This window comes from Bos mutus, chromosome 22 (genome assembly GCF_027580195.1).
Source record: "Bos mutus isolate GX-2022 chromosome 22, NWIPB_WYAK_1.1, whole genome shotgun sequence".
In the NCBI taxonomy this organism is placed as follows: domain Eukaryota; kingdom Metazoa; phylum Chordata; class Mammalia; order Artiodactyla; family Bovidae; genus Bos; species Bos mutus.
In genome coordinates this window covers 63,059,629-63,070,789 of record NC_091638.1, presented here as the reverse complement: position 1 = coordinate 63,070,789, position 11,161 = coordinate 63,059,629, and the positions used below count along the sequence as shown (strand labels likewise).

Below are 11,161 nucleotides of genomic sequence, written 5' to 3'. Positions count from 1 at the left end.
CGGTGTCACGTTACCGCCCGCAGCGCCCTTTAACTCCGGCCCCGCCCCGCGCCCCGCCCCCGCCCCCGCCGCCGCGCGCGCCCCGCGCCCTGCCAATCGGCCCTCGCGCCCCGCCCCGCCCTCGGGTGGGTGTGTGCGCAGGGCCAATGGGCGGCGGGCGGGGGCCGGGCCGCCGGAGGGGCGGGGGTAGCGCGGCGCCGGCCAATCGCCGCGGTGTTGTTGAAACTGAAAATACTACATTATGCTAATAGCATCAGGGCCCGCGCGCGGGGGGGGGGGTGGGACCCTCGCGTATAAAGGGGCGCGCGAGGACTGGGCGTTCCACAGGCCAAGTGCTCTGCGCTCGGTGGGTGCCAGCCAGGCCAGAGCCAGCCGAACGAGCGAGGACAGGCACAGAGGGGGCGCGGCCGCCGGTCGGACGACACCGCGAGCGAGCCTCAGGAGCAGTCAGCCGCCCGACAGCCAGGTAGCCGCCGCGGCACGCTCCCGCCGCGTCCCTGTGCAAATGCAGACTCCGGTTGCGCGGGGTCTCACTTGCACGCGGCCCCCGCCCTCCTTCCCTCTTCTCCTCCTCCCTCCTCCTTTTCTCTCCTCTCCTGCCGCCCGGCCCGCGCAGCCCCCGGACACGTCCGACGTGTGTCTCCGCAGCACATTGGCAATGGAGCGCCTGGTCGCCCGCCGCACCTTTCCCATGATCGCGCGCACCAGCGCCTGCCGCAGCCTCTTCGGGCCCGTGGACCACGAGGAGCTGGGCCGCGAGCTGCAGATGCGCCTGGCCGAGCTGAGCGCCGAGGACCAGCGTCGCTGGGACTACAACTTCCAGCTGGATATGCCACTGCGAGGCCCCGGTCGCCTGCAGTGGACCGAGGTGGACAGCGACTCCGTGCCCGCCTTCTACCGCGAGACGGTGCAGGTGGGGCGCTGTCGCCTGCTTCTGGCGCCTCGTCCCCGCCCGGACGGCGCGGTCAATAACCCGCCTCCCGGGCCGCCGGCCGATGAGTCTGTCGACGGCCTCGGGGAGGCGCCGGCGTCGCCGTCCAGCGGCCCGGCCGTAGTGCCTGCCCAGGCCGCGGCCCCGGCGCCTCAGGAGGGCTCCGAGCTGGAGGCGGTCCCGCCGCCGCGCAGCCAGGAGCCCCAGGCCGAGCCGCCGCACTCAGGGATTTCGGGGCGCCCCGCGCCGGGCACTGCGGCCGCTGCCACCAGCGCCGCCGCTGCTGCCACCACTGCCGCCGCCGGAGGCGCCGCGATCAAGAAGCTGTCCGGGCCTCTCATCTCCGGTGAGTCCCGCGCGGCCCCGCCCCGGCCCGGCTCGGCCCTGCTTTGTCCGGCCGGCCGGGTTCCCCAGCCCTCGGGGGCCTCGCTTGGTCCCCGCCTCCTCCGTGGCGTTAAAGGGCCCGCACCGCGCGGGGCGAGGCTGCACCCGCACCCCGTCCCCACCCCGTGGTCGTGCTCTCGAGAGGTTCGCACGGGGGGGTTGGGAGGGCGCGCCCTGGTCCCCTCCGAGCACGGTCCTCGCCGGGGCCACCGAAGCCCCTCCTCGGGCGCGGCCCGGAGCCGCGATTGCGGCGCGGAGGGGGTTAAGCGCGGCGGTAGCCCCGGGGGGCTTGGCCGCGGGACAAGGGGAAATGCTTACACAGCACATTGCGCGGCGACGTAAACAAAGCTGACCCGCCGCGGACCTCGGCGCGGGCGGGGACGGCGCCCCCACCCCGGCCCGGCAGCCGCCCGCGCGCCCCCCCACCCTGCCCCGGCCCCTCTCAGGCTCCTCGGCCCGCCCCGCCCTGAACGGCGACGCGCGCTGTCGCCCGTAGACTTCTTCGCCAAGCGCAAGAGACCCGCGCCCGAAGCCAAGGCGTCGAACGAGGTTCCTGGGGGATGCGCCGCGCCTGGCGCCGCTCCAGCCGTCGGCTCGGCTGAGCAAACCCCGCGCAAGCGGCTGCGATGAGAGGTGAGGGCGGCAGCTGTGGCGGGGGTGGGGGGGTGGGGCGGGGCGCCCCGCGCGGTCCTCGCGGCCCCTCTGTCGCCCCTCGTTCACCGCGCCTCTCTCCCGTAGCCTCGTGCTCAAAGAGCCCTGACGGAGCCCGTTGGGCAGTGGACAGGAGAGGAGCGCTGGGCCTCGGCTGGGACCGTCCATGTAGCAGCAACCCGCGGCAGCTGCCGCGAGCAGCGTTCGGTTTCGTGTTTAAAGTTTGACAACTGTGCAATGTATTAATAACGTCTTTTATATCTAAATGTATTCTGCCCAAGGAGTACACTGGTCCCAAGGTGTAAAGCTTTAAGAGTCATTTATATAAAATGTTTAATCTCTGCTGAAACTCAGTGCAAAAAAAATGAAAAAAGACAAAAAAAAAGGAAAAAAGAAAAAAAACCTGTATATTTGTACAAAAAGTTTTTAAAATTATACTAACTTATATTTTCTATTTATGTCGAGGCGTGGGCCGCTCTGCCACGCCGCAGCTCGGTTATTGGTTATGCCAAAGGCACCTCACTCGCATCTGGTTATCAACAAATGTAAATTTATTTTTTATAGCGTATTCTAGGGGGAGTGGGTCACTCACAAGCTGTAGCTGCCGTACAAGCCCATCTAGCTTGCAGTCTCTTCGCGCTTTCGCTGTCTCTTTTTACTATTATGATTATTTTAAACTTGAAGACAAATCTGTTTTTTTAAAAATGGTTCCTGAGCCGTCTGCACCACTGCCCCGGCTCCTCGTCCGCCGGGTTCTAAATAAAGAGGCCGAAAACTGCTGCAAATCAGCCCCTGTGTGCTTGTACTGCCTCCAGCTTTCACCCCTGGCGCCCCCCAAAAGTTAGGGAGTTAGAGCTCAGGGGGGCAGCCTAGGACGGCGGGGCACAACGGGGACTTTCTCTTGGCAGCGCTGGCGCGCGCCCACATGCACCAGGGCACTAATTTAGGGATGAGCGGCCCCGCCCTCGCTCTCGGTTTATCACACACACGAACACACACACACACCCCGTGCAGGGCTCGGAGTGGGGACCAAGACTCAGTTTCCCTGGCTGCGGGGAAACCACCCACACCCCGGCTGCCCAGTGGGACTCAGGTGGGCACCGGAGGGGCCGGGCTGGCCGCAGGCGCAATGAGCGGGACCTGAGCTTTTAAAGTTCTCGAGACCCCGCACAAGGTGGAACCTCGAGCCTCTCTGAAGCCCCCAGCTTCGTGGGCCCCGGTGTCCCCCAGGGTGGGGCCGCACGACCCAGATGTGTTCGTGGCTCGTTGAGCCCACAGTGGGGGAGGGGCGGGCTGCGGGGGAAGAAGGGGGAGGGGGAGACATGGGGAGGCGCCCAGAGGCAGGCGGGGGTGGGGAGGGATGCCATGAGCCGCGGCTTCGGTGGAAGAATTCAAGGCTCGGTCCACGCGCGCACCCATCAGCCTTCTCATCTCTAACTGCTCCCTTTTAGTCAAAAGGAGAAGTTTATTATATATATTTTTTAGTAGCTGACCTATAAACCCCTGAAAATTATGGCTTACAATGGAAAGGGTGACGGAAAAGAACAAAATCCGACGGCTAGCGGTATTTTTGCTGGTGCCTCAGACCAGGGGAAGCGGAGAAGCGGTGGTGTATTTTCCTGAGTTAACTGTTTTTGGACTGTTTGCGACACTGATGTCCCCCACGGGTCAGGGTCAAAGGCTTGGCTGAAGCCTCAGTCCTGGAGGTTCACTTACCCTCCCCTAGCTGCCTGAAAGGGTGGGGAGGAGGGAGATGGAGACGGTCCCCAGGCCCAGTTGGGGCTGAGAAAAGCCCCCCACCGCCACCCAGGGACATGAGAGTGGGCCCCTGCTGCCTTCAGCACAGCCTGAATACACGGAGGCCTGCCAGGACTTCAGACTCCACGCCTCTCCTCCAACATGGGGGTCTGCGCTACGCCTGCCCTCCCCCTGCACACCAGAAGCCAGTGAAGCCCCGCTGAGCGGGGGAGGGTGCTGGGAGCCATCGAGGGCAGCGACACCCTGCCTGAAGGAGACTCGTGACTGAGAACAGAGTCTGGCCAGGGTGGGCACCTCCCCACTCCCAAACTCAGTGCCGCCCAGGCATCCTAGCCCCTGTCTGCCTCTCACAGCTCTAGCCCCCGCCTGGGACCTGCAGAGGCAGCCCCCTGCCACCTGGATTCCTGGTGTCACCGAGGGTGGCTTTCTCAAAAGCAGCGCCAGGGCTGTGTAGGGATGGGGGCTAGTCCCCTCCCCTAGGGGAAGGGGCTCGCAGCAGAGACCCAGAGGTTGCCCCCCATAGGGAAAAAGCCCTGCATTTTGACACATATGTGTGACCAGGCAGCTTATTTTGGACCAGACTGGGAAGACAGAATGTAGGGCCTTTAACCATAAACCAAGGAAGGGAGGATAAAGGGCAGAATCTGAGGAGGAACTGCCCTGGGCAGCGATGGGCAAGGCACTTTAGCTGGGTGTTCGGGCATGGGCTGGCACCCATGTGCTGGGTGGGACGGGGCCTGTGCGTGGACGGAGGACCAAGGCCGAGAGGGAGACAAGGTGAGCGCATTGGAACCGGAGGGTCCTGGTGAAGCAGGAGAGTGGGGCCAAGGGGGCCGCAGAGGGAGGTCTTCCCTGGAGCTGGCCTGGCCTGCTTGGTGCATGTCGTCTGGGCACACAGTTTAAGTATTATTCAATGTAATCGTTCCTTTTAGGGTATGCCTCCCGGGCCTCCTCATTCCCTGGTGTCCCCCTGGTCTCCTGGACCTTCCTGGGTCTGATGAGCTGGAATAGCTGCTGGATTTTGACTCTAGTCCGTAGGGAGCCCTTGGTGGGGGGTGGGCTGATTCATGGGGGACAGAAGCTGAGGCCATTTCAGAAAGCATCTTGAGGCTGCTGGGACGGGAGCGAAGTAGTGGCCACTTAGGGGCTCCTCTGGCGACCCAGGCAGAGGTACCAGGTCGGCAAATAATTCCAGAGCCTCTGACATGCCAGGCCCTGCTCGGGACCCCAGAGACACAGCAGTGCAGGAAAGGAACATGGTTCTCTGCTCGTTGGAGCTGCCTCCGTGGTGGGAGCTGACCCCCTAAAACCTCATGAGTGAGCTCCTGGGTGGTGTGAGGAGTGCGCAGAGCTGAGCCTGGGGCCTGGGGGCTACTGTCTAAGGGAGGCCACATGGGGAAGCCCCCTCCCCACCCCGCAGCAAGTGCCACCTGAGCTCGGTGGATGTGAGGGGTGCTGGTCCCGAGGACTAACTGGAAGAAGACAGTCACAGGAGGGGGACCACTGGTGCAGAGGCCCTGAGGTCTGGAAAGTGGACTGGAGGGGCCGGAGCGGGGCTGCAGAGGGTGAGCTGTGGGATATAGTGGGAGGGAGAGCCGCTGGGGTTTGCTGGTGGCCTGGGCTGGGACTGGGAGTGCGGGGCCAGAAGGCCGGCAGGGGTAGGCCTGTGGGGGCCCTGGTCCCAGACACAGGTGAACGTGGGCCATTCCCAGAGCTCAGGAACCCTTTCCAGAGGAAGGGAGAGTCCCCGTTTTTGGACACAAGTTGTTGTCCAGGCTGCCCTGATTTCCACTCTCAGCCGGGCCCTGTGGTCACCATGACACATTTTTTCTCTCAAAAGTCCTGTCAATGAGGGCTTAGCTTTCCACATTACAGGTGAGGATGGCAAAGCCCAAGGTCACTGGCCCAAGGTCACTTACTGGTAAAGCGCCAGTCAGGATGCAGCCCACGCTGCTGGCCCCACGGGACTAGCTGATGCTGTCTCAAGAGCTTTTTTTTTTTAAGTTATACATTATTCAATGGTCTTCTCTGGTGGCTCAGTTGGTAAAGAGTCTGCCTGTAATGCGGGAGACCCGGGTTCAGTCCCTGGGTGGGGAAGATCCCTGGAGAAGAAAATGGCAACCCACTCCAGTATTCTTGCCTGGAGACCATGGACAGAGGAGCCTGATGGGCTACAGTCCATAGGGTCACAAAGAGTCACACGACTCTTTATTCAAATATTTAATGTTATTCAAATATTAATTAGAGTCTATATTTTATATGAGTTCACTCAATGTTGGATACTCTGTGGGTTTGGACAGATGTACCAGTCAACCTAAAGGAAACCAACCCTGAATATTCACTGGAAGGACTGATGCTGAAGCTGAAGCTCCAATACTTCGGCCACTTGATGTGAAGAGCCAACTCATTGGAAAAGACCCTGATGCTGGGAAAGATTGAAGGTGGGAGGAGAAGGGGGCGACAGAGGATGAGATGGTTGGATGGCATCGCTGACTCAATGGACATGTGTTGGAGCAAGCTCTGGGAGATGGTGAAGGACAGGGAAGCCTGGCACGCTGCAGTCCATGGGGTCACAGAGAGTCGGACATGATTTAGTGACTGAAAAACAAAAGCACCCTGATGGTGACTATGGCTCTCTCTCAGTACCTCTCAGGTTTGACATGGCTGGGACAGAAAGCCCAAGACATTGGTCAGCTGCTCTGCATGGTGGTGGATTGCATCATTGTCCAAGTATTTGCTGCCCGCCCCCCAAGTCGTGGGAAGCTTCTATATCTCCTGCATGTTGATATCAGACTTGGCCACGTGACTTGCTCTGGCCAGTGAAATGTGATTGGTGTGACGTATGCCACGGCTGAGCAGAAGTCCTTACTCCCCTGGGTGGGGGGCCACCTTTTCATCTCTCTGCTATGAGACCAGCAGGGTCCCAACGGGCTGCCCCTTCTGCTGACTTGCAGTAGAACCCAGCCCCAGCCTACTCCCACCAGGACGGGACTGTCGAAGAGGGAAAACCTCTGTAGCGGTGTGAGCCACCAATTGAGATTTTTGTTACGCAGCATAAGGTAAATTAAGCTGACACAGACAGCTTCTTCGAAGATCCCAACGCACTGTTTTAGGTTTCCAGGAATGATAGCAAGGCCCCTGGGTGGCTGAACAACAAGGCACATCAGGGAGCATCGGGGCAGAGGAGCTGCAGGTGGGATGGAAGAATCTGAGGGCAGGACGGTGGTCCTTCTGCAGGGCTAATGGCACAGTGACCCAGCTTCTGACTCATCCCTAGATGTACACGCTAGCCGCGTGTTCAGCCCCACCATGGGGACCCACCATCCTGAGCTTTCCTGAGGCAATAGGACTGATCACAAGATATCACCCGAATGAGACCCCACATGGTTCTTTCGCCTTTCCCCCTGGGCCCCGCACTGAGCCGGCTGGGTGGTCAGGGGACTTGGGCCCTGGAAGCAAGGCTCACATTCCCACATCTCAGTGTGCGGGCCATGAAGGCATCGGCCCCGCCGCAGGGAGGTTGGCAGCTGGAGCTCAGGCGAGTGTTTCTGCAGGTCCTGTTCTGGGTCGAAGAGCCCAGTCTCATCCCTGTGCGTAGAAGCCCCACCTCCAAAGGCTGAGAGATCTGGAGGGAAAGCCCTGGCCCCTTGCCTTAAACAGACAGCTCTGAGGGGCTGTCCCAGCTCTGGGGCTCGCAGGGGATTGGCGGAGACCTTTGTCACATCTGCGTTCAGAGCTCAGCTTCTCCCCTTCCCAAGCCTGCTCCTTCACTCCCCTGTATGGGTGAGTCTGAGACTGGTCCCAAGTGAAACCTCCTGCACACGTGCGCACACACACACACACACACACACACACATACACACATGTCCAGTAACTCATCTAACTTTTTTATTTGTTGAAGGTGGAAAATTATCAAAATTTGGGAATGAGTCCCAGTCTCAGATTGAGGGCAAAAGAAGGGGGCAGCAGAGGATGAGATGGTTAAGCATCACTGACTCAGTGGACATGAATTCGAGCAAACTCTGAAAGAGAGTGGAGAACAGAGGAGTCTGCACTCTGTGGGGTCACAGAGTTGGACACGACTTAGCCACTGAACAGCAACAACACAGCCTCAGAGATTAAACTCTGTGCCCACAGGTGCGCGTGATTCTTTTTTATCCTTATTTATCTATCTGGCTGTGCCAGGTCTCGTGGGATCTTTAGTTGAGGTGTGTGAACTCTTGGTTGAAGCATGTGGGATCTAGTTTCTCGACCAGGGGTTGAACCTGGTCCCCTGCATTGGGAGCATGGAGCCTTTGCCCCTGGGGCACCAGGGAAGTCTCAACCATACTTAAGTAACCCCAGTCACTTATTCTGAAATTTAACGTTGGTGTTTTTTCAGCCTGGAAGTGAGTTTTTCAGGGGTGGTGAAGATACAGACTGTACCACTGGCCTGTGTCCCTTAGACTGAGACAGGGAAATGGCCTTTGGTGGCATGAGTGGCTTTAAGAAGAAATGCTGTGAACTTAGGCATTGCCTGAGCCCTGGGGTTGGGCTCCCCCAGGAGCCAGCCCACTTCCCCGTCAGCCCTGGAACCCAGCCGGGGTCATGCCCCTCGACGCCAGGGCACGGAGTCAGAGGAGTGCTGGCACCTGGCCCTTTTCTCCCACCGGCGTGAGAACACCTGCTCCAATGATCTCTTGCCAAGTAAAAACCATCCAGTGCTTTGTGGTTTGAAACAACCGTTTTGTTGATACCTAGGCTGTGATGAGTCAGGAGCTTGGGAAGCGCTGGCAGGTAGCTTGGCTCTGGTGTAAGGGGTATCAGCTAGGGTGGTTTGATGGGGTTGGGGGTTGGCTCCCAGGCTGGCTGGCTCACTCCCACGCCCGGCAAGGCAGAGCCGCCCCCAGCTGGGGCCTCCGCTCCTTCCCGTGGGGTGTCTCCTCAGGCCTGCTTGGGCTTCCTCGCAGCGTGGCTGCTGGGTTCTGAGTACTCGTGATCCAGGTCCTGGCAGGAGCGGCAGGGTCTGTAGGAGCCGGGCCTGGGATGTTGAGTCCAGATACCTCTGCCCCGTCCGACCAAACAGATACGTTGCCCAAGAGTTTGCGACCACCTGGCCACAGCGCCCTTCCCGGGAGTGCTCAGCCCCGGGGCTCGGTGAGTACCCGGCGTGCTCTGCGGTTCTGCCTCAGGACTCACAGGACAGCTGCTGCTGCTGCTCAGTTGACAGTCGCGTCTGACTCTTTGTGGTCCCATGCACCGCAGCACACCAGCCCCCCCTGCTTCTTACCGTCTCCCCGAGTTTTCCCAAGTTTGACAGTTGTTACCCAGATGAAAAACAAAATTGGTTTCCTTCAGCAGGGAATTTTAGTAATAAGCAGGAAAAAAACACTGAGTACTTCTTGTATTTGAACGGACCAAGCGCCGGGGGTGGCTGGATCCAGGCGAGAGTCAGAGTTGGGGGCACATGCCACCGCCAGTAGGGACCCCTCCCCACCAAGACCACGGAAACTTTGGCAGCATGACAATACCTTTCCTTCTTCTTTTATTGTACATGTGTATACTTTATACAGATATGCAACACATGACAGGTATTATATATATGCGTATCATGTACAGAGCACACACACATGTATCATTTCTCCTTTTCTTTGTTAACTTTGTAGCTAGCGCTCAAGTTTCTCAGCAATAGTATCACTTGTAACTCCTTTAAAAAAGTGCTTAGGGAACTTGGAACCTGCAAACACACACCAGGTTCACAGAAGTGCACCTTGAGCTCCACGTGCTCACCAGCCAGAGTCAACAATCCTTAACATTTTCCTAAACTTGTCCATTTGTTTCCCTCCCCCAACTTTTAACTTTTTTTTTATGCTGTTTGTTTTAAAGCAGATTCCAGACCCCGAATCCTCTCACGGGCTAAGTCTGTCCCCACCACGTGGTGGGCATCGGTCAGCGAGTGCCCTGACCTTCAGGGCCGAGGCGGCTGTGGTCCGGCCCCGCCTTCAGGGCAGTTTGTCCAGAAAGCACTCCTTCCCCGCGTCCTAGAAGATCACTGCTGGCTTCCAGGGACAGCCCTGGGCTTCATTTGAAAGCAGCACAGAAACCTTGCTGACGTCACGCCAGTGCTGAAGCAGAGGCCTGGCGCAGGGGACCGACGTCACGCCAGTGCTGAAGCAGAGGCCTGGCGCAGGGGACCAGTGCACGATGTCCTGTTTGCAGACGGTCTTCGCCGCCCAGAGGGCCTCCTCTGCAGCCTCCCACTGGGGGGACAGTCCCTGCCTGGAGAGGACATCCAGAGTCCTGGCTGCTCTTCTGATCCTCTGTTGAGTCCATTTTTGGTGACTGAAATAGAAATTCTAATAAAAGTGGAGCTGTCGCACATGCAGACCTCCCTGGGGAGGAGTCTGGCTGGGGTTTGAGACAAAGGCAAGTGTCTGTCTCCTCCGCTTTCCTGTGCAAACCTCCTTCCCTAACTGTCCTCCTGCCCCAGGGGGATCCCAGTGTGGCCTGTTAGACCCCAGGGGGTAGGCACTGGGTGTCAGGACCCTGGACCCAGCTCCCAGCCTGTGATGGAGAGACCTCCACGGGTTGTGATGGTGCTTTAAGCTCAGAGTCAGGAGCCTGATCAGGAAAGAGAGGGCGAGGGACTGGGTCTTGGGGGGCATGAGAGAAAGGAAAGAAAGAAGGATAGAAAGAAGAGGGAGGAGGGAAGGAGGGAAGAAAGAAGAGGAGGGAAGGAAGGGAGAAGGAAGAGGTGGGCGAAGGACATGCCGTGAGGGTCCTTCCAGCAGATCCCCACCGAGTTAATTCTTGTTCTGCTTTCCTTCTTGGGTAGCTCATCTCAGGGACGTGCCTTTCAGTTCTCCTTGAGTTGCTTTGGGGGCTTAAGGAGAGATCAGCCCCACGGGCTGCCACGGTGTCCCTCGGGTTCCAATACAGACTCCTGCCACCTGCCTGGGGAGCTGAAGGCCCCCCATCCCTCCCACCCAGCTCACCGCCAAGGGAAGAAGAGTGAGCAGAACCAGCCCACCCAAAGAATTGAGAAAATAAAGAGCATGGGTCCCTGGGAAGCAGATCACCCTGGTTCTACGGGGAGATGGGCCTCCCATTGAGGAGCCTTCCAGGGAGGCTGGCTGGGGCTGCCCCCCGGGAGGCAGGGAAGGCGGTGGGAGGAAATTGCACTGGCTGGGCCACTGCACAGGCAGGAACCAGAAGTGGCATCTGGGCGGGGTGTTCAGGGGGAGACACCGCCACACAGCCCCGCTGCTGGGGGTCATGCCAGGTCAGAAATGCCCAAGCAGGAAATGAGATGCAACTTGTAAAGGACATCAAAGGAAATGGAAAAACATTCTTCTAATATGTCAGGGAGAAAAGAGGGAGTGGGGGAAATGCTCGCCCTTGATGAGGGGAGGGGTGGGGGGAGATGGAGGCACAGGATAATTAAAATCAAGATCATGG

General features: G+C 59.2%; 1 protein-coding gene across 1 annotated transcript; it reads left to right on the top strand.

Moving 5' to 3' along the window:
* Positions 1–305: 305 nt before the first annotated feature.
* On the top strand, positions 306–2,754 carry CDKN1C (cyclin dependent kinase inhibitor 1C). The gene is made up of 4 exons (XM_070360472.1): positions 306–466; positions 649–1,277; positions 1,812–1,948; positions 2,054–2,754. The coding sequence occupies exons 2-3, from the start codon at positions 659–661 to the stop codon at positions 1,943–1,945; spliced, it is 753 nt and encodes a 250-aa protein (XP_070216573.1). The 5' UTR covers positions 306–466; positions 649–658; the 3' UTR covers positions 1,946–1,948; positions 2,054–2,754.
* The last annotated feature ends 8,407 nt before the right edge of the window (positions 2,755–11,161 follow it).

Bases quoted from the DNA above. Each gene is read 5' to 3' on its own strand.
- CDKN1C (XM_070360472.1), top strand. From the start codon at position 659: ATGGAGCGCCTGGTCGCCCGCCGCACCTTTCCCATGATCGCGCGCACC. The intron at 1,278-1,811 runs GTGAGTCCCGCG...TGTCGCCCGTAG, and splicing joins GTCCGGGCCTCTCATCTCCG to ACTTCTTCGCCAAGCGCAAG.